This window comes from Cavia porcellus, unplaced genomic scaffold, assembly GCF_034190915.1.
Source record: "Cavia porcellus strain 051 isolate PalLab524CR breed Dunkin Hartley unplaced genomic scaffold, mCavPor4.1 scaffold_32, whole genome shotgun sequence".
NCBI classification, from domain to species: Eukaryota; Metazoa; Chordata; class Mammalia; order Rodentia; family Caviidae; genus Cavia; species Cavia porcellus.
Window position 1 is genome coordinate 18,867,407 of NW_026947515.1, and position 22,266 is coordinate 18,889,672.

The 22,266-nt window shown below is 43.9% G+C and overlaps 1 protein-coding gene across 2 annotated transcripts in view; it reads right to left on the reverse strand.

Annotated features, from left to right (window-relative positions):
• Positions 1-542: 542 nt before the first annotated feature.
• The window catches only part of Myl4 (myosin light chain 4), a 34,948-nt gene continuing 13,224 nt past the window's right edge, over positions 543-22,266 (reverse strand). Inside the window, exons 3-10 of one of the 2 annotated variants that reach the window (XM_013148356.2) lie at positions 20,049-20,107; positions 12,652-12,951; positions 9,814-9,841; positions 4,355-4,504; positions 2,185-2,358; positions 1,619-1,696; positions 1,173-1,217; positions 543-705 (exon numbers count right to left, since the gene is read on the reverse strand). In XM_013148356.2, coding sequence (XP_013003810.1) covers positions 1,189-1,217; positions 1,619-1,696; positions 2,185-2,358; positions 4,355-4,504; positions 9,814-9,841; positions 12,652-12,780 — 588 coding nt within the window. In that variant the 5' untranslated portion in view covers positions 12,781-12,951; positions 20,049-20,107 and the 3' untranslated portion in view covers positions 543-705; positions 1,173-1,188. Of the gene's footprint in view, positions 706-1,172; positions 1,218-1,618; positions 1,697-2,184; positions 2,359-4,354; positions 4,505-9,813; positions 9,842-12,651; positions 13,015-20,048; positions 20,108-22,266 lie in introns of those variants that run through there. The other variant, XM_003465919.5, reaches the window with a different exon arrangement.

Below are 22,266 nucleotides of genomic sequence, written 5' to 3' on the forward strand. Positions count from 1 at the left end.
AGCACTCAGGATGCTGAGGCAGAAATTTGAGGCTATCTAGTGAATTCAAGACCAGCCAGAGCTATATAGTGAGACTCTGTCTCAAAAAAAAAAAAAAATTAAAAGATCTGGGGACCTAGCTAGGTAGAGTATCTGCCTACCACCCATAAGGCCCTGAGTTCAGTTTCCAGAACCAGAAATAAGACACAGTATGGCCCCTTTGAGAAATTCCCAATTGGCTCCTTGTGTCCCCTGTCCTGGCCCCAACCAGGGGGCTAAGTAAGGTAGAGTGTGAGCCTTTGGAGAATTGAAGGGAGATGTACCTTTTCATACCCAAGAGTCTATACAGGGGGTCCCAGGCCTGACGGATACTCTACTTACAGATCCTTCCAGGGCTCTCACTGATGTGTCTGACCCCAGTCTTTCTAAACCCACAGGCTTTTGTCTTTCATCTCCCAGCTCTGAGTACATGAGAGGCTCCAGGTGAAAATCTTACATATGCACCAATATCTAATTAATTAATTAATTTGTTTTTTAAAAAATAACTCAGAGACAGGTCAGAATCATGGAACTTGGCCCAGCCTTGCTGGAGCTATTTATTTACCAGAAAGGCTATAGGTTGGAAGGTCCTTGGGCTGGTACAGTGAAAAGTCCGGGACTCCTTCTCCGTCACTATGGGCGTCTTGCTAACGCACCCTGGGGTGGCCAAGGCCAAGGACCAGGCACCTGAAAGAAAGTGCTACCTGAAAAGGCATGAACCCCGCTACATCCAGCCCCTTACCCCAGCCCTTATTACCACCTGGATGGTACTGACCCAGGGGAGCCAGGGAATGAAGAAGAACAGGGTAAAGAGGTCGGGCTCTTGATGCTTCTGTTTTCCACTTGAGATGTGCCTCTTTCATACCCAAGAGTCTATACAGGGGCCCCAGGCCTGGCAGACTCTGGGAGAGGCAGGAGGGTATGACAGTAAGGATCAAGATGGTATGAAAAGAAAAGGACATAGGGAGGCAGGGTAAGAAGGGAAAGAGGGCAGGAGCCGCTACCAAAATGAAGGGAAATGGTGGCCAAGCTACTCTCACATCCCGACCCCACGAGTTCTTTCTTAAGGGGCCAGACCTAGAGCAGGAGACCTCTAAGGCAGGTGGCATTGTGCGTAGGTCTCGGAGGGATCTGGAGGGACAGGCTGTACTTACCCTGCAGGAATTTGCTTTACCCAGACATGATGTGCTTGACAAAGGCTAGGGAAAAAAGTAAAAATCAGCCAGCCACTTCCCCTAGCCCCCCTCAGCTCTACTTCCCTCTCCACCTCTCAAACCGCCTCCCTCTTTGCTTCAGTTCAAACCTTCCCAATACCCTCTCTCCAGACTGTAAATCTTTCTCAGATGAAAAAACTGAAGCTCAGAGAAGATAAGTGACATAACCGAGTTGACACAGCTGGCATATCAATCACAGCGCTAGCTTCCAAATTCATCCTTTTCCCACTACACAGGGACATTCACTCCCAAGATGGGAAAAAACCAACATTCACAGGCAGTCAGTCAAGCCCATCTGATGCACACATCCTTTAGCCCTGGGCCCACCCAAGCCCTTCCTACACTCCACCTCCTGGGTGCCCTGGGGAGCAAGGCATGCTGGGTACCCTCATAATTGATGCAGCCATTGGCGTCTTCCTGTCCAGACAGCAGCTGCTCCACTTCAGCTTCGGTCATCTTCTCTCCTGGGATAGGTTTGGGAGATGGTGGCAAATAAGGGACAGGAAAAACCAAGTACTCCTAAGTCTGAAGGTCTACAACTTTGGATCGGAAGGTGGTTCATGTGAAGGCTCTCCCAAAGAATTTGGAGGGTAGACCAAGGGTCCTAAGGCCTTGCATACTTCCTGAAGGCTCTCATTTCAGGACCTCTCAACCCTCTATTCAGGACCACATAACTGAGGCAAAGACAAGGATAGAAGCCCTAAGTCCCCCTTTCGGGTCTCAGCAATAACCCCTGCTCTGCCAGGTGCTTTCAATACCAAACCTTTACTGCTAAGCAAACCCAACTGAGGGAGGTTGTTCCTACAGAGTTCAGGGAGATAGGCCATGCATTAGGACATGATCTGATGACTGCAGGGACCCCGGGCTATCTCCTCCCCCAACATATGTCACCTTGGCAACTCACAGTCCCCCATCCCTCCCACAGGGCTTCATTTCTGCCCAGGTGGCATACCCAGGGTGGCAAGGACATGCCGAAGTTCAGCACCCATAACTGTGCCATTGCTCTCCTTGTCAAAGACACGCAGCCCCTCTACAAAGTCCTCGTACGTGCCCTGCTCCTTGTTGCGGGAGATGTGCTGCAGGATGGGCAGGAACGTCTCAAAGTCCAGCATCTTGGCATTCATCTCTTCCAGCAGGCATGGAAGGACAAAGAAAGCAATGTAAGTGGATACTCAGGGGAGCACAGGGCCAAGCATCCCAGCCTAGCAGGATCCAGAGCTTAGGCTTTTGCTGCTTCTAGATGAGACACTCAGTCGTGACCCTGGAGGGGTCTGACAGACCTGCCCTCTGGAACAAAGTAAGAAACTTGGAACTTAGGGATTTTAGGCTCTGGGGCTCTTCCTCCCAGTGAAAAGAGCAGAACTGAAGAAAAAGGGAACTGTCACTCCACCCAGACCACCCAGAACTGTCACTCTCCCAAAGACCCTCCAAAGTCTTTGGGAGAGCCTCCGAGCTCCAGGTAGCCAGCTAGGCAGAGGGCCCGAGAGAGGCAACAGCAAGACTCGAGGGTCCAAAGGGCCCCACAGCAGGCCTCATATTCACAGTGTAGACTTTTGACATGTGTCAGATGTACAGTCACAGAGGTAAGCTGGTAGGAAGGACAAAATTAAATGTTGGCCTGAAGGCACAGCTAAGAGGTAGAGGATTTGCCTAACATATACAAGGCCCCGGGTTTGATCCCCAGCAATGCAAAAAATAAAAATAAATGTTTGCATAACTCTGCATTTGGGGACAGTACTATTACTAAACCACACTGCCTGAAATGCTCAGAATCACTAGTTTTCATAAATTTGCCATTCACTTATGAATAGCACACTTTCAATGCTGAAAGCTTTAATTAAATCAATTTTTTAAAATCTCAAATAGCACAAATTTTGCCTTGTATTTCCTTTCTAAACACTCACGAACCTCCTAAAACAAAAGAAAACTTCTTGACTTACAAGAAGTCCTGCTGACTTACAAAATTTCCTAGCCTCCAGAGCCTTTCCTGCCTGCATTGTTCACCCCTGAACTACTGATATCTCCAGCTAGAGGAGAAGGAAAAAAAGGCAAAACCAAAGAAGAAGGAGAGAACCAGTAGGAATTCCAAGCAGCTTCTAAAGACAGTCCGCCCCTGCTGAGACTCCTGCCTGGATCTACAAGGTCCCTGCTAGGGCCCACACCTCTGAGCTATATGCTTTAGGGCAGCTATTAAGTTTTCTACCGCAAATAGAAAATTATGTTTATAAAAGAATTACATATACTTCCTAAACTTTCTGAATACTCACCAAAATCCATCAAGTTGTGGTACAAATGAGTGAAAAAGGCTTCATTACAGAACAAATCTTGAATCTGCTCTAATTTATATTAAACAAATAATTTAAATGAATAATTTTCCAACTTTAGCACTCTAACCATTATTAGGGGGGAAAAACCTTTTGTTTTGCTTTGTTCTGTTTTGTTTTTGTTGGGGTTTTTAGTTTGGTTTGGTTTGGTTTTGGTTTTTGAGACAAGGTCTTGCTCTGTAATTCAGGTTGGCCTTGAACTCGCTATGTAGCCCAGGTTGGCCTTGAACTCATGGTGATCCTCCACCTCAACCTCCCATGTGCTGGAATTACAGGTGTGTACACTGTACCTGGCTGAAACAAAATAGTTTTTGACACAACTCACAAGAGTTATGGGACCCAGTACAGTCTGTGGTAGACACCTCAAGTAAGAGGTACTGCAGTGGGGACTGGAGTGGATAGTTAGTGAGCAGATTCCCACTCTACCTTCCTGTCCATGACCCTGGCATCTTGGAGGGGGATGGAGATAGGGGAGAGAGTGGGGTGGGGACAGGAACCAGCAGGAAACACTAAAGCAGTGTCATGTCCCTTCAGTACTGCCCCCACCCTGTCCTGGAACTCTAAATCTCATCAAGGGAACAAAAACAAACCCTGGTCACATTCTTCAAGGATCAACTAAGTGTCAGGGTTTCTAGGTAAGTTCTCAAAAATAGGACAAGGGTATCCTGGGTAGGAGAGGCTTGTCCTAAAGGAGTAAAGGGGAGAAAAGAGAATGGGACTGAGGGGAGACAAATCCAGACCAATTCAGGCTACAGGGAGGACACCACACCAGGAGACTTAGCCTGGGACCACACTGACCTTCAGGCTTGGGCTTGCCCAGGACGCGCAGCACCTCCGCATTGGTGGGGTTCTGGCCTAGGGCCCGCAGCACATCTCCACACTGCCCGTAGGTTATCTTCATCTCTCCAACGGGGGTCCGGTCAAACAATGAAAAGGCCTCTTTAAACTCTGTGAAGAAGAGAAGAAGGTGGCTGGGGGCTTTTACTGTGTCAGGGAGAAGGGCCTAGCTGGGTTCCATCCCTGGTACAGGGAGAAATTTTAAAAGTCAATATATTTCCCTTTGGCCATTGTCCCACGCTTTCCTTGAAATCACCCCACTTCATCTTCTGATAAAGATGTATATCCTGCTGCCACCAAGACCCAACCAGTGCTGAGCCTAGGTGCTCTTCCGTCAGTCAGTTGTTACACAATTTGAATGTCACCTCTTGCCTCTACTTCCTCATTCTTCGCTGATGTAGGCAAGGATCCTGATTTTTGGAAATGGCAGTTCCTGGGTTCTCATCTTGGCTCTGCCACAGAGCAGAGCAAGTCACACTGGGTCTCAGTTTCTTTGTGCACACACGGAAGTACCAGCCCCCTTCCACCTGCCTCTCCTTTTACTGTGTCAAAGGAGGTGACAGAATGTGGAGGCATTTTGCAAAGCAACAATGCCTGTTCAAAAGTGAGCTATAATTATAACTCAGCACTGCTTGCCTCAGACTAAGAGAGACCTCCCAGGCTAGCCAAGATGACACCGTTGCTACTGTCAGACCACATCAGCTCTGCCACTCATCTAGATGTTGTCTTGGGCAAACTACCAAGCTCTAGGAGTCCTCTATTTCTGAGATCTAGCTGGAGATATGATTCCCACCTGAGTGGGCTGCTGAGTGGGGGAGTCATACACAGTATCTAGGGAACTGACACAGGGTGGTTATGATGAACTTAGTTCCCTAGCCAGATCAGTTCTAAAAAGACTGAATGCCTTGAAAGCAGTGGTACTGGAATCCAAGGGATGAGGCCACATAAAGGCACTCCTGGGTCCTTTGCTAAAAGCCTTAATTCTTTGATAATTTGGATTTGACCAATTCATCAGTGGGAGCGATTTGAACTGGAGTGGACAAGTCATTTGTGCTACTTTCAGAGAAGTGATTCACTAAGCAGATTAATAATGTAAACCAATAAAGAATGTGCAAGCTACTTAGGAGAAAAGCTGTTTTTAATCCTTCCTAAGTCCTTTAGAAATACTTGTTTGCTTAGAGGCCATATATGAATTATATACAAATCATTCCACATGTCGAAGGAGATTCTCTGAGCCCCTTATTTAAAATACTTTACTAGGCATGTATTTAAAATATATAAATGTCTTTCACATTACTGAATAAATGAATTCAAACTCCATTTGTATTGCTTATTAGCTGTACAACTTTGGGAACAAAAACATTTCACTTCTATAAACTTCTATAAATGATACCTAATTCACAGATGATACTGAAGGATTCTCAACTAATACTATAATGCATGTAAAAATCTTAACACAATGTCCAGCACATAGTAGTGATCATGTATCATCTGAATTTTATTTCCATTTTATCACTTTGTGATCTTGGACAACTCATTTCACCTCACTAAATCTTGATTTCCTCCTCTATAAAAAGAAAACGTATACATCTCACCTCACCTCCTTGTTATAAGGATTTAATTTTTCGTTTGTTTGGAGGATTTGGATTTTTTTATTTTTGAGATAGAGTCTTGTTATGTAGCCCAGGCTGGCCTTGATCTTGCCATGTAGCACAGGTTTGGCCCTGCCTCTGTCTCCCAAGTTCTGCAGCTTCTGGTATGTGCTATCTCATTAAATCTGACCTAGCTCAGATTTCAATGTTTTTGATATTTAAAAAATTAGCATGGTGCCTGCCACAAGTTGTCTTCAATTACTATGTACTTATTAGTTCACTCTGAATTCAGACTTTCAAACTCCTAATCCATTCAGATAAGCAGAGTCAGATTCAATAAGAGAGGGACTTTCTTCATCTAAGAATATATGATGATAAAAGACCAGAATAAGAAAGGGAAAGTAATATACAAATGATCTATTATTTGAGCACTCACCGTGGACCAGGTTCTGAACTGATAATTCTGCATGGACTACCTCATTAATCTTTACAAATACTTCAGATTATAGATAGTATTATCCTCATTTATAAGTCAGTGCAGATGTGACTGCTAACCAACTATTAAGAAAACCAAAGAAATAGTAGGAAGAAACAGGAAGAGAAAGAAACCAGCTTTTCAGGGGGCTGGGGATTTAGCTCAGCGGCATAAGCACCTGCCTTGCAAGTAGGTGGTCGTGAGTTCGATCCTTGGTACCGATAAAAATGAAAAAAAAGACAAAAACAAAACAAAACAAAAAAAGAAACCAGCTTTCCATACCAGCGAATGGTTACGTGGGAACTTGCTGGGAAGCCCTATGCGCATATAAAAGCCAAACACTGAAATTTAAGATTATTTCTAGGAAAAATCAAAGCCAGCAGTATTAGAGATTGGTTATGGGTCCCGAAGAAACTTCTCCTCAGGAATCTGTAATAGCTTGGTCCACTACCTCAGAAAACAATGAGTCCATCCTAGAAAGATCAGGAAACCTAAAGTAGGACCATAAAGGGAGTCAACGGTTAGAAGCCAGTTCCTGAATTAGATATGGCAGTATATGTCTATAATGCCAGCATTCAGGAAGTTGAGGTAGGGGGATCATGAGTTTGAGGTTAGCCTGGGAAACTCAGTGAGACTCTTTCTCAAAATAAAATTGAAGAAGAGGATGAAGAAAGGGGAGGAAAAAGAAGAAGGAGGAAAAAAGAAGTTATATCCTATAAGGAAAAGAAAAGTATAAAAGAAATTGGGGCCACCTCACCTAAAGAATATTTAAAAAGAAGAAATTTGATACCTATCTCCAAACAAATGGAAAGTATGCTTCCATTTAATGGAAGATGGAAAATGCTAGTCACCAAATTTCTGAAATGAAGGGAATCAAAAATTGTCACTTTGCATATAAGAAAAAATTAAGGTTTAAAGACATAATTTTCTCAAATTCTTATGGCCAATAGTGGCAGAATATGGGGTAATACAATAATCTCCTGATTGCTGAAGAAAATTTTCTCTGCAGTAACACCAGCTAAAAATCAGCAGCAGCTTTATCAAGAACAAATAAGGTAACAACCAGGATAAAGTAAAGCAGGGACAGTTCTGACCGACACAAGGAAAAACACCTTCAAAGGTAGGAGATTTAAAAAAATCAGAAAAAGCTAGCCCCACCTCCCATCCCTAAAAACTTTCAGGCTACAAGAAACTCAACCACTGTCCCAGTTTGCTTTGACCATGGTTCAAAACATTTGGAAAATGAAAAAAAAAATTTATCGTTAATTGATTTTCTAGTCTTTATTGTGCTGTGTGATTTGTATAACTGCAAAAGAATATTAATTAAACTAGACTAAAATTAACTTTAAGAATTTCATAGCACCTCCAAAACTATTGACTGAAGGTGACTATCCACAGATTATTACAAATACAGGCAGATTCAATTCACTAGTTTCAAAATCCATGTGTCAGCTCTCGTATTCTACTCCTGGTTAAAGTGGTGTCACTTCTTTGGAGGACAATTTAGTAATAACTGCTGCAATTGAATGCACATAACCTTTCACCTGCTGCTGGGAGGCTTGCTTAGACACGCTGCATCTCCCACTAGCAACAAGCTGAAGATCTACAATGTAGTCTCAGTTATGCAAATAAATGGCAATTATGAAAAGACATATGAAGTTATTATTAAATAGTATTTTATATATTATTTAATCCAAATGTTCATAGTTAAGGTATAGCACAGCATATATCACATGGTTCAATATGTATATAAATTTTATACATTCATATGCAGTTCTATATTACTATATATTTTTCTCAAAAGCTACATAGAGACTTTTTTTTTAAATCAGTACCAGGGATCCAACTCATGACCACACGCTTCCAAGGCAGGTGCTTATGCCGCTGAGCTAAATCCCCAGCCCCAACTTTTTATTTTTTTGGTACTAGGGATTGAACTCATGACCACCGTTCCAAGGCAGGCACTTACGCCACTGAGCTAAATCCCAGCCCCACATAGAGACTTCTCAACAGTCTTCTCAACAGACTGTCTTTGAGAGGGATCAGCGTGAGAAAAGTATTTTTATTATTTATTTTAATATCATGTCTTTGTTATTTTTTGTTTTATCATGTGCTTGTATTAATTTACTTTTAAGACAAAGTGTGTGTTTAAAATGAAAGAGTTTAAGGCCGGGTAAGGTGGCACATGCCTGTAATCATAGCACTGGGAAGGCTGAGGCAAGGGAATCGTTGCAAGTTCGAGACCAGCCTGGGCTACAAAGTGAGCTCAAGGAGAGCCTGAACTGCATAGCAAGATCCTGTCTCAAAAAGACAAAAAATAATAAAATAAAATAAAGGAGTTGGATCAGGTGATCTTTCAAAGTTTTTTCCAACATCTATGATTTTCTATCCTGGAGACATTTAGTGGAGGAAACAGAAAGCTAAGTTGCAATGACAGTGATCTTAGAACACATAACTTTCATAAGGTGAAGCATTTTATTCTTGAAACACCAGACTCCTAAAGGAACATGGCTAAGGGAGAATCAGGTTGGAAGAGAGAGATCTTAAGATCTATTTTGAGGTTATATTTAGTAACACTATACATAAAATTGAAGTGACATAAATCATCCCACTAAAGATAGAGAAGGCCCTGTGATGCCCCTCTGCCATGCCACCCTGTGTTGGAGCCAGTCAACTATGAATTGAAACTTCCATAAACTATGAGCCAAATAAATCTTCCCTCCTTTAAAAGAAAGAGACAGAGAGAAACAGAGATAGAGACAGAGACAGGAGACAGACAGAGAGAGTGAGAGAGAGAGAGAGGAGTCATTGGTAGGGACCACAGGTGGAGTAGGCCACCAACGGATCACCATAGGCCCTGCCACCACTAGTGTGTGAGCATCTTGGCAGACTTCATGATGGGGCAAGGGGAAGCTGGTAACCTAAGGAGGGTTTTCCAATAATGAAAACAGACAAGAACTTCCAAATGTCTCGAGTAGACGTTAGAGGTGAAGGGAAAAAAGCACTAACATTTGCTGAGTATCTACTTAGCTCTAGGAACTAAACTAAATGGTAGTGCCATTAAGAACACAAATCTGGAATTAGAAATACTGAATTGAACACTGAGTGCCACCCAAACTCCAGTGCCTCACTTTTGTCACCTGGTAAATAGAACTATTTCATAGGATTGTTATGGGAATGAAATGAGTAATCCACATAAAGTACTTAGGACTGCGCCTAACACATGGTAAGTGCTCACCATAGGTTTGTGATGATTATAATAATTACTGTTACATGATGACAAGAACACTTTGCCTTTCTCCTTATCTAAGAAAGTGCAACTGAAGGGAAAATGTGGGATTGTTCATACTCACCTTCAATCTGGTCAGCAGAGAAGTCTATCTGCAGGGAGGGAAAAACAGAAGTGAAAGCTGAGACTCTGGAGGGTTCCAGAGAGAAGTCTGGTCGCTTCCAACGGGCCGCTGATGAAGAGGAAAGCAGTGCACACGTAAAACACCGGGCTCCAGAGGACACGCTATAAAATAATGCAGCCTCCAAAGCTCTCTCAGTACCAAGACAGAGAGAGACCAAGAAATAATCGAGATAACTCCAGAATTTACCATAACTCCCTTTTGTAATTTCTTTGGGTCAAAGTTAAATTCTTCATCCTAACAAGCCCTCAACTGCACTCGCTTTCAGCTCTGCAATCTCTCCCTGATCACGGTTCTCCAACAAGCTGCATCTCTTCCTGCTTTGGGTGCCCAACACTCCCTGCCCTTGGACTCCTCTCCATTTGGTGCTGACTATAGATTTACCTGCTTTTGCTACTTCTTACTGAAGTGTTTGATACATAGCAAGCATCCAAAAAATATCTGTTGAATGAAGGAGTAAATTTTAGATTTCATCACGCATAATTCATGCTGGGTACAAACGAGGAAAATGTGAGCTCTGGAAATGAATGGCAGTGACCAAGCATGAGTCATGAGTTTAATCAGGGCCTTTTATGTTACTTCATTGTCTTACCCACTCCACATTATCCCACCCTATCCGCTGATCTTCCCAGTGTGGTGGATAACGCCGTTAGAGCATCTTCTTTATGTGCAACCATCCCTAGTCCTAACCCTGCTTCTCACAGTGTGTGCACCCTTCTCCTCACCTCCCAGAATTCACTTCCATAGTAAGGACTCCTGGAGCGTGAGCTCCAGGAGGAGTTGGGAATGAAACCAGCTATGGTCAGGAGTGGAGTTTGCCAAATGTGGGTGTTGGGGTAGTGGTGAGGAAGGGAAAAAAAATCCCTAAGTAGAGTAAAAGATGCTCTGCATTAACCCGAGGGGAAAGGTACTGTTTGCCTTGCTTTGCAATGCATTATACTCCAGGAGTAAGTAAACTAATGTAAAAGCATAAAATTTGACTATACTGTTGTAGCTGCACACGTCTGGCGAGCTTTACTTTTGATCTCCCTTTGAGCAAGGAATTTTATAAGCATAGGAACTGAGGAATATAATAATAGGGAAAATGGCTCTCATGAAAGATGCTGATTTTTTTTCCTACTTTAAAGCAACTTCAGTGACCTCAAGATTTGAAGATGCAGGCAGAGTAAACAGCAATCAGGGATGGGAAACTGGAATACCAGGCAGATGGAGGGAAGTGATGAGAGAACACCCATTTAATGCCATCAGGCAGCTGTTATCTAGATGCCAGCGATCAGGCAGAGTGCTTTATCAGAATAAATCATAAACAAAGCGAAGGAGGGGTCCTGAGGGACAGATGGTCAGTCTCTCTTGTCAGGCTTAGCTCACAGAGGGAACAACATACAACACAAAAAAATCTCAGTTACTTTCAAGGTCTTAATATTCACCTCAGTTTCCCCAGAGAGAGCCAATGGAATGGAGCAACTGCCTCCACTTCTTGACTGAGTCTGTTCTGTTTAATTCTTGCCCCTTGTGAGGGCTATTTTGGCTCAATCTCAAGGTCTCTGACACAGTAATGGTAGGATATCCCTGCTCTGATTGCTGGGAATCCTGAAAGGCTCACACGGTGAGAGCCCAGGGATTTAGGTTCCCTCTATCTGTCATGGAAAACGGTCCTGCACTCTCATTTTTACCTAATTCCCCACCACGCCCAGCACTGCTCAAAGGCTGACATCCCTAGGGCCCCACCACTCCCGCCTGGTATTAATAACTTTTCCCCCCAGTTGCCAGTTGACGTCTCCCATTCTGGTTGCCAAGGCATAAAACTGTCCCTTTCTGGAGCCTTCGGACCCCTCCCCCGCAGCCCACCTCCTCCCTCTTCATTCCTGCAGCAGCTGGGCTGAAACTGGGAGGCCTAAAATAGCCAGCAGGTCTCTCGGTATATCACATCTCCTTGAAGCCTGGGTTCCTATAGGGCAGATATTTTTCTCATTGTTCACTGAAATGCTTGGCGCATAGCAGGCACTCAAAAAATACCTGTTGAATGAAAGAATGATTTTTGGATTCGGTATGAGGGAACAGGGTGGGGCAGGTAGGATATAAGCTAAGGGGAGCTGAGGGCTAGTCTGCTGCAAACCACCAAAGGAGAGGCTCGTCTGGCTAGGGAAGAGGGAGAGAGGGACCTAGGCTCCTTTACCTTATCCACAGCCACCTCGCAGAAGACTCTTTGTGAGTAAAGCCCTTCCCAAGTTCCAGCACAGAAGGAGCAGCCCACCCCAGACTGTCCACATTCTTCATCCCACATTCCACTGGCAGCTATCACTGGGTATCTGTCCTCCATAAAGATATCACACCACCTCCTAGGAAAAGATCAGTCTCCTTTATTTGACTATGGTGGCCTCTATATTGCCTTTTAAAAGGCTAAATACTAGCGCTGGGGGTTTAGCTCAGTGGCACAAGTGCCTGCCTGGCAAGTGTGAGGTCATAAGTTTAATCCCTGGTACCAAAAAAAGCTAAATACTCGGTCTGTTATACTTCCCACCAAGCCCAACTCTGGACAAATCTGAGGTGACTAGGCTGGGCCTCCTTAAATAGAACAACACCCTGTTCTTAGGGGAAGGGGCCTATACCTCAAGATGCCTTTCATTAGCCTCTGTCCAACATGGGTTCCACTGGCCCATGGGGCTGTGACTTGGGGCATAGACACCACAGGCCTTACCCTTGAGGGATCCCTAAGCTCCAGGGTAAGCAGGATCCTGAAAGTCATCCCCACCCCTATCCTACGGGTGGAATTTCACTTACCTTTACACTCTTCGGGTCAAAGACTTGTTCCTTGGGAGGTTCAGGAGCTGAAGCTGGGGCAGGGGCTGAGGTAGCAGCTGGGGCTGGCTTGGCCACCTCCTTCTTAGGTTCAGGCTTCTTGGGAGGCATATTGTCTTACTGGAATCTTCAGAGAAGAAGCACTTAAGGAACAACCAAGAGATGCCAAAGCAACCAGCTCCTGATAGGCAAGATAGGAGACTGGGCCACCTCCTTCCTCTTTTATCCTGGGCAGGAGCCCCCACAGAGGGGCTGGGTGAGAGCAAGAGCTACTGCTGCTGCCTATAAAAGGAAGAAACACAAGCAGGGTACAGCTGACAACTGTATATTGTCACTAAGTCTGGAGCTACCAGCCCCCTCCCACGTGTGCACCGCACTCCCCTCAGCCTCCACCTCTGGGGCAGGCTGCCAATTGGTGGACACCCACGAGAGGGTCAGGAAAACACTCTCAAAAATGCCACAGCAGCTAGAGAGATGAGCTGACATGGGCAGTTGATAACCTTCACACAAAGCCCAGGGGAAGCTGAGGCTTTTTTTAGCCCCTCCTGAGCAGAAACAACCCCTGCACATTCCTTTAAAGCAAGATCCTTTAAGCTGAGAGCCACTCTGGGCCCTCAGCTATGCCCTGAGGCTCAGCTCACCCAGCATGGAGCCCAGCCAACAGCTGGTCCAGTCAACCCTGCAGTCCCACGCCCTCCCAATCAGGAGGGTAAAATCCATTTTTTTAGAAGGCATCCCAGGAACTCCACAGACCTCAAATCCCTACCCCTCCCTACTCTCAATCAGCCAATCAACAAGTACAGATTACTTAACATGTCCCAACTGGATCTGGGTGAAAAGAAATATTATGACAGAAAATAAGGAGATTGGAGGTCAGAAAACTTGGACTCTAGTTTTTGCTTTAGTTCTAGGTCATTCTATGCTCCCTGGACACACGCATTCTGCGTGTATGCGTGTGTGTGTGTGCGTGTGTGTGTGTGTGTGTGTGTGTGTGTGTAGTGCATTCTATGTGCTAGCAACTATAAAGCACTATTCATATAAACTCTTATTAAATCTTCACCACAGTTTTACAAGATGGTGTATGGCTGATACAATTGTGTCAGCTTGAAAAGTTTCGAAGTTTAACTGAAGGACTCAGTGGTGGGCCAGGGTCCTCACTTTGTAAACATTCTCATACTGTGCAACAGGACGGTGGGGAGATGGTGTGAGTGATACACCTGCCCTGGGGGAGGGAAGGGGGGAAGAGGCTTGCTCCCCCTCTTTTTGCTCTTGCTGCTTTGGCTGTCTTCTGCCCCTGGAACTGTTGTCCCTGTACCATGCCACTTTGCCCTGGAACCAGCTGATTATGGCCTGAAACCTCCACAGACTATGGACTAAATAAACTTTTCCTTCCTTAAGTTTGGGCATTGGGTGTTTTGTTCCAGCAATGAGAGAAAAATAACCACGCAGGTGGATACTATTATTAATCTCACTTTTCACATGAGAAGATTGAGTCTAAAAAAGTAACTGTATAACTTGGCCAAGATCATTCAAATAATTAGCTCAGAACCTGGATTAGAATCCAGGTGTGTTTGATTCTAAAGCGTGTACCTGAATAATTTATATTTAGTCCCATCTATGGAGAGAGGAAAAAGAATAAATGCCTGTGTGTTCATCAGGAATATCAGGGTAGAACAGGACATGATGGTACATGAACATGATCTAGGAGACTGAGGCAGAAAGAGAGCAAGTTTGAGCCCAGCCTGAGCCAGTCAGCAAGTTAGTGAGATCCTCTCCCAAAAGTTAAAACTATAAGCAGCCAGGTATGTAGCTCAGTGTGAAGGTCTGGGATGGATCGCCTGTCCCATAGAAATAAGAAAAGAGGGCCAGGTGTGCTGGTGAACACCTGTAATCCCAGCGCAGGAGATCACCACAAATTCGAGGCCAGCCTGGGCTATACAGTGAGTTTTAAGGCCAGCCTGAACTAAAACATGGAGACACTGTCTCAAAAAACAAGCAAAAGAAGAAGAGGAGGAGAAGGAGGGAGAGAGGAAATGGAAGCAGAGGAAGAAAAGAAACGAAAACTTAAATGTGGATACACCATCAACCAACTGTTAACAGGAGAAGCCCCTGGGGACCGAGAGGACAGGGCAGGAGAACCAGTTTGCAGTTTCCACTTCCCATGGAAACTTTTACAACACCGCATGTGCTGTTTTTATTTTTAAAAAAAGAAAAGACAAGAAAAAACATTTTGAAAGGCAATAAAATATTCAGAAAAACAATGAAAACGCTTATCCATCACAGAACTGCCTTGAGCTAATCTTTAGATGCTGAGGGTTCAGAAGAAAAAGAGGAATAAAGCCGAAAGAAGCACAGAAGTCACTTTGCCTTTGGCCCAGTTTTCTCACCTATGAAACACCCATTGAGGGCTAGGGGTTTAGCTCAGCGGCATAAGCACCTGCCTTGCAAGCAGGCGGTCATGAGTTCGATCCCCGGTACCGATAAAAATGAAAAAGAAAAAAAAAAAAAAAAAAGAAAAGAAAAGAAACACCCATTGCTACACAAAGAACCCCTGGGACTTATTAGCTGCAAAGCCTGCCATCCTAGGTGCCCTGAAGACCACACTTACCCGTCCCCAGCTCCAAACCTCAGGTTTGCTCTTTTAGGTTTTACTGCCAGAGCCAAAGGGCCCTTAGAGAGCTTCAGGCCCACCCAGTGTCACAGGCAGGCAGGGACCTAAGGCCCGGGCCTTGTGGCTACCAGTTCTGCTCTGCACTGCTGTCCTATATCAACGTGGCCCTCCGCGGCCTGTACACAAACTCACTGCGCTTCCTTTGAGAAACAGAGTCTGGAAAAAGCTCCAGGAGTTGCTCAAAGGGCTTCTAGAGCAGAGCTTGGGCCCGGTCCCCTCCCTTTCTCTTTCTTCTTAAACACCCAACCCGACTCCTTGTTGACCATTCCCTCCTACCTGTGTGAGTCTCTCTAGACTGCTTCCTTGTCACAGAGGTCAGAAGCACAGGTTAGGGATGAGAGGGACGAAGAAAAAGAGGAAGCCCAGACCCCCCTCCATCTTTGCCTCCCCACTTCCCAAGCCAAGTACCCTGCAGTATTTATGCAAAGACACCCTACCAGGATTTCTGTGCAGAGTTACAGGCTGGAACCTGCATGACCTAGACACCAATGCTGGCTTCATCCCTCTGTGCCTCAGCTTGATTATCTCCACAATGAAAGATAATCAGGAGCTTTCAAAAAATGTTCTTGTTGTTCTTGTTAGCAGTATTGGGCCTAATACCCAGGGCAGCAAACTCTTATCAGTGAGCTACATTCCCAGCCCTAGGAGATTGTCCTTGTCTGTCCTCTTAAAAAAAAAAATGTGAAGGAGAAGCACATGTGAGCATCCAGTCTATATGAAATCAAGCTATGAAATTAGAAAGCCAAATGGGCTCTATGACTACCTAAAAATGTAGAATGTGGACGTGGGAGGCAGATGATATCTCTGGAGCTACTTCTTAATCTTAGACTGAATACTTGACCGTTAGTGATAAACAGCTCCTTCTCAAATTGTGAGGTTTATAAGCAATAATATAAACAAAGCACCTCAAACACCCCGCCCCCCCCCCAGTGTAAAAATATACCAGATGCTCACTTCCTTTTGTTTCCCCAGGCATACAAGCCAGAGATACATTCAGGCATCTCAGATTTTCCTGAAGGCACTCTCTTCATAAGAGAGGCACAAAGTAAGAAAGGTGACACTGACTAAAAGAATTGTTAGGTGTGGGCTCAGGAAGGAGGAAAGGGAAGGGGTGATTTAGCTCAGCTGCATAAGCACCTGACTGGCAAATGCAAAGTTATGCGTTTCATCCCTGGTGCACGGAAAAAAAAAAAAAAAAGTGGAAGGGAATGGAAGAGGGGCAGGGCAGCAGCTGAGACCCCAGAGTGTGAAATATTTGTGGCTCAGAAAGCATGTGACAGTTCCTAGGGTTAGGCAGCCGCCTGTCAGCAAACACTCAGAGAAGAGTCTGTCTGAAAGCTCAGGCCACAGGCACCTAAGCAGGGGAGGAGACACTCTCCAAATCAGTTTCCAATTCTCTTTCAGCAACCCCAGGAGAAAAAGTGCCTGTATTGTATTTTAGGAGAAATTAGAGAAAAACCATGGTTTCAGGGAAAGGTTTCAGGTTTTATGGCATTGAGGCCTGATATAAGACACTGGCCTTGTTTTTACTGAAACTCAAGATGCTCACAATTCATTTAAGCCCAGTACTCTACCTGGAACTAGAGGGTCCACTTCTTATGGCCCTCATTCTGTTTCCTCCTCACTCACTCTGACCTTCAAATCTCATCCTTCTAAATTACCTTTTCCAGGGCCTAAAACAGGGACTTAGCCTCAAGTGCAAGTTGGCCAATCAGAGAAAAGGAAAGTAGCAGATGCAGGAGTGTGAGGAGATGCGTGCAACAGTGAGTCCTGGCAGCCTGACAGCGGCCTCTGGGAAGCATCTAGTGGCTTCTGATCCAGAGTCACTCTGGTCACCAAAATGGTCCCCCTGGAAGGACTTCAAATACAGTGGATTGAAAATGTTGGAGAGAATTCCCACCGACCGGTTAATATCAGATGTCAAATTCAGAGACAAACTCACAGAAGAGAAATTACGTCAGTCCCCATTTGGGCTGGGCCCACAAGCACTCATTCCTCATCCTCCCTTCATCATTAACCACACACGACCTGTCTGGCCCTGAGTGAAATCCATGAGGATCTCTGCCTGGTCTCGGATGCTGCTGACAGCAGGCCAGGGCCGTTTTGTCCTGTCACCCTTCCCCCTCTCTTCTTGTCCGAGTCTCATAAACCTGGACATCACAAGGCAAAGCCTTGGCCGGCACTGCGTTAATCCATCCCCATGGAAGACCAGCAAGGCTAAGAGGGCCCACGCTGGCGCCTGACTCCCCAGTTTAAGTCCTGACTCAGTCCCATGGGCAAGCTAGTTCATTTATTTGTACCTCAGTTTTCTCATCTGTAAGATGAGGCTACAAATATAATTTCATAGGCAACTGTGAAGATTAAAGTATCATGCTTAGAACAGGCGCTTGCACAGAACAAGTGCACAGAGTCCTCAAGCTTGGATCCTGACTGAAATGTAACTGCCACTCCCTCTCCCAAGGACAAAAGCAAAAACTTTATAGAGAAAAACTACCAAGAAATTGGGAGAATTGTGAGAAACTCCTGGGAAAAGGGCAGAACCCTTTGCACTGGTGTGTATGTGTGTGTGTGTGTGTGTGTGTGTGTGTGACGGCTTTGATTTGGGACAGTTGTTAGGCACAGTTGCTATGATTTAAAAAAAAAAAAAAGAAAAATGATTCTTAGAGTTCTGATCCCTGTTTTTCTCTACTATTGTTTTGGAACAAACAGAGCTACCGCTTTACCTACCATGACTCAAACCTGTGTTTCAGGATTAGTAGCAAAATTGTATCAGGGCACTGACAATGCACTATGCTTGTGAGAAGCTGATAAAAAGTGGGAAGCAAGCTAAATTTGGATACATGTTTACCCTCTGAGCCCCTCTACACCCCCAGGATAAGTAAGTTATAATCCCAGAAATGCCTTCCCCTAAGGCTAGTCCTCTCTGGGAAAATGTGGGAATTTCAGTGCCTAGGGTTCCCAGTTTTAGGATTCACTAACACTCATGTGCACCCTCTGAGTTCAACAGTACTGATAATCACTGCTGGAGAGATCAAACTATATGTCCCAGGGCAAATATAGATGAGGAGCACAACCAATGCAAAAGATATAACTTACTTGACTATACGTTACACCTAAAGTAGCTACAATAGATGGACCAAGATTTAAAAGCAGCCTAGGAAATATGCTAAAACAAAGGAAAATATTAACAATATAACACCAGAGTAAGAAAACATAACCAAACAGACACACAGCAGTATTCTCAGCTACTTGGGAGGCTAAAGCAAGAGGATCACAAGTTGGAAGCTAGCCTGGGCAACTTGGTAAGAGCCTGTCTCAAAACAAAAATAAAAAGCACAGAGGCTCAATGGTGGAACACTTGGTTTAGTATACGTGAGGCCCTGGATTTTATCCTCTATGAGAGAGAAAGAGGTGGGGAGGGCAAGGGGGAAGTGAGGGAGAGGAGAGGGGGAGGAGGGGGGAGGAGAAGGGGGAGGAGAAAGAAGATAAGGAAGGAGCAGCCACAAAAAGTGTAACAGGGGGGCTGGGGATTTAGCTCAGCGGCATAAGCACCTGCCTTGCAAGCAGCAAGTCGTGAGTTTGATCCCCAGTACGGATAAAAAAGAAAAAGACAAAAAAAAAATTAAAAAAAAAAAGTGTAACAGCTAAAATAGGGGGAAAAAAACCTTAATAAAAAATCTATTAGGGATGAACAAACCTACTCACTAAAATAGAGAATATAACATCTATAAAAATAGAAGACTAGCCATAGCTGGAAAACAAATTAGGAAACTGAAGGACAAAAGAGAGACTGTCTCCCAGAAGGAGAAAAAGAAGGGCAAAGAAATAAAAAATAGAAAAGCAAAGAGATATAGAGGGCAGAAGCAGAAATGCTTCATGATTTAAGGGATAGTCCAGATAATTGTATATTTGAAAGAAAGTTCACCCAAGTCCAAAGGGACATGAATAAGGATTTTCAGTGCATCATGTGTGCTGGCAGGAATTAGAAGCAGTCTGGCTCTCCAACCCAGGGCAACGCAGTAAGCATGCAGGACAGTGTGCAAGTGTTAGGATCACAGGCACAGATTTACACAAAAGAGAAACAGTTATGAATAATGAACAATTGCAATGTAAACCACAGTAATATTTCTCTTCTATTTGTTTCTTTTTTGTGCTGGTACTGGATTGAACACAGGACCCTTGGACTCTTCATTTTTTTGTTTGGTTGGTTGGTTTGGTTTGGTTTGGTTTGGTTTGGTTGCTTTTTGAGACAGGGTCTTGTTAAGTTGCCTAGGCTGGCTACAAACTTATGATTCCCCTACCTCAGCTCCCTAAGTGGCTGAGATTACAGGCACGTACCACCATACCTAGTTCACTCGCAATACTTCTATAAATTAAAAAATATATGCAGACATTCCCACTACATTGTAACAAGCCAAAATTGAACCTCCAAAGAAAGATTTATTTGCAAGTTAGACACGTGAATTTATGCTGAAATTGAGCCTTTTATATCATATCTTCTTTCATATCAATATGTAGTTTTCTATCATAAATATGCATGATTTAATTGTAACCAATAGCATTATATAAATAGACTGTGAAAATGACAATAAAAATGTAGACTTCTTTGTTGATATTAATAAATTTAGAGGTGCCCGGTTTATACAACATCTCTTTGAATTTCATGTTTATCATACTGAATTGACACAGAGTTAGTGAATTTACTTACTTTGGACAAGTGTAGTTGTGAAGCTGAAGTGCTTTTGCTTCAAAAGAATGTCAGTTCTTCTAAAATAAATGAAGAAGTTTGTTAATTTGTATGTATATATTAAACAAAAAAATTTTCTGGTATTTGAATTGGTTATTGGAAAACTTGTAACTATACTGAAAACAATTTTGAATCTAATTTTTGACTGTAAATTTTATGACACCTAAATACAGAATAAATACACCTAATGAAAATTTAGAATCCAAATTAAGATATGCTATAAGAGAGCAAAATATACACTGTATTTTTTAGACTTAGTACAAAAGGGCACATAATAGATCTCATTAGTACTTTTTATACTGATTACATGTTGAAATGATAACATTTTGGGTGTATTGGTTTGTGTATTATTAAAATTATTTTTAAAATAGATACATAGGATTGGGAATATAGCTCAGAGGTACAATGATTGCTCTAACAGGTGTAAGATCCTGAATCTGATCCCCTATATGACAAAAAAAAAGAAAGAAAAAGAAAAAGAATGTGCATATGAGAAGCATTATCCATCATTCAACAACACATGCATCCAGGTGCAGGGGCAAACACCTATAATTCAGCTACTCAGAATACACAGATGAAGAACACAGGACAGCACAAGTTGGAGGGGACCCTGGGCAACCTAGTGAGACCCTGTCTAAAACTAAAAATTAGAAAGGGCTGGAATGTGACTCAGAGCTACAGTATTTGCCTAACATGCACAAGGCCCTGAGTTCAACCCCTAGTCTCACCCCCAAAATAAACACATACACACCAAAAATACATATTAAAAATAGTCAGTGATTGCCTATGGTGGGTGGATGGATGGGACAATGAGATAAAGGGGAGCAAAGAAATACTTCAACAAGAAAGGCTTTCCCCGGGCCACTGATGAAACAAGGCCGTAAGTCTGAGTAACCCATTCCTCTGAATATGATTTCTTTACTAAGGAGGGAAGAAAAGAAGTAGTAAATTATCTGAAGTCGGGGCTGGGGATTTAGCTCAGTGGCATAAGCACCTGCCTTGCTAGTAGGCGGTCGTGAGTTCGATCCCCGGTACCGATAAAAATGAAAAAGACAAAAAAAAAAAAATAATATTATCTGAAGTCACAGTGATCCTTGAGGCCCACAACTTCAAAGCTGAAAGCAAAAGAAGGGGAGGATATATCTAAAATCACATTTCCAGGACTATGGTAGCACAGCTATCAGAACACTTTAAATCATCCCTCAAAGTCCACGGCCTCGCTGCTTGGGCACAGGGGAGAATGCGGCTTGCCCAGTTTAAATGGGCAGAGCTCTGTTTTGGGCTGTAAGGAGGACAGTGCCCCCTGGTGATGCATCTATTCACTGAATCCTGTAGGAAGACACAGAAAGGTCAACTGCAACCTAAGCATCTAAAAAAGAGGGCGGGTCAGCTGGTGTTTGGCAAGGCGATTTATTGTTGCAGAGGATCAGAGAGCAAGTCAGAATCCTGTCCGGTAATCCAAACTGCATTCTCTTGGACTTGCTGCTGGATGAAGGGGACGACAGAAGTCTAAAGAAAGGAAGGTGACTTGTGTGGGTCATGGCAGACCTGAGACTAGAATCAGGATATTACCCCAAGGAACGGAGGAAGCTGGAGACCTGAGCGGGATTCTCTCAGCCATCCTGGCCGAGAGCAGGAAGGGCGTGGAAGTAAATGATACAAATGACAGAGATGGGGGCTGGGGATTTAGCTCAGTGGCATAAGTGCCTGCCTTGCAAGCAGGTAGTCGTGAGTTTGATCCCGGGTACCGATGAAAAGGAAAAAGACAAAAAAAAAAAAAAAAAAAAAGAAACATTTGGCTGGTCCGATGGCAGTGGGTTATCAGAACTTATTAACACTAGTGTCACTAAAGTTGGTATACCACCCCCCCACTGCTAAATTTGACTGGCTTTAAAAAAAAAAATGACAGAGATGGCACCCAAAGCAAGGATAGGTTCCAGGAAGGAAAAAGACCTAAACCTTTGCAGTCAGTTTTTCTCAGCATTTGGGGGTATGCTTTTAATATTAAAGATAACCCTCTTTTCTTGATTTCCCTCTCCACTTGCTTCCTCTTTGGCTTCTGGAATTCTCACTTCCTCCTTCACATACCAGAGACTACTGTGGGCCCAGGGTAGGCTATCTTATCTCTGAACCTTCTCTGTAGCACTTACAACATCGAAGTTCTGCCACTGGTCTTCTT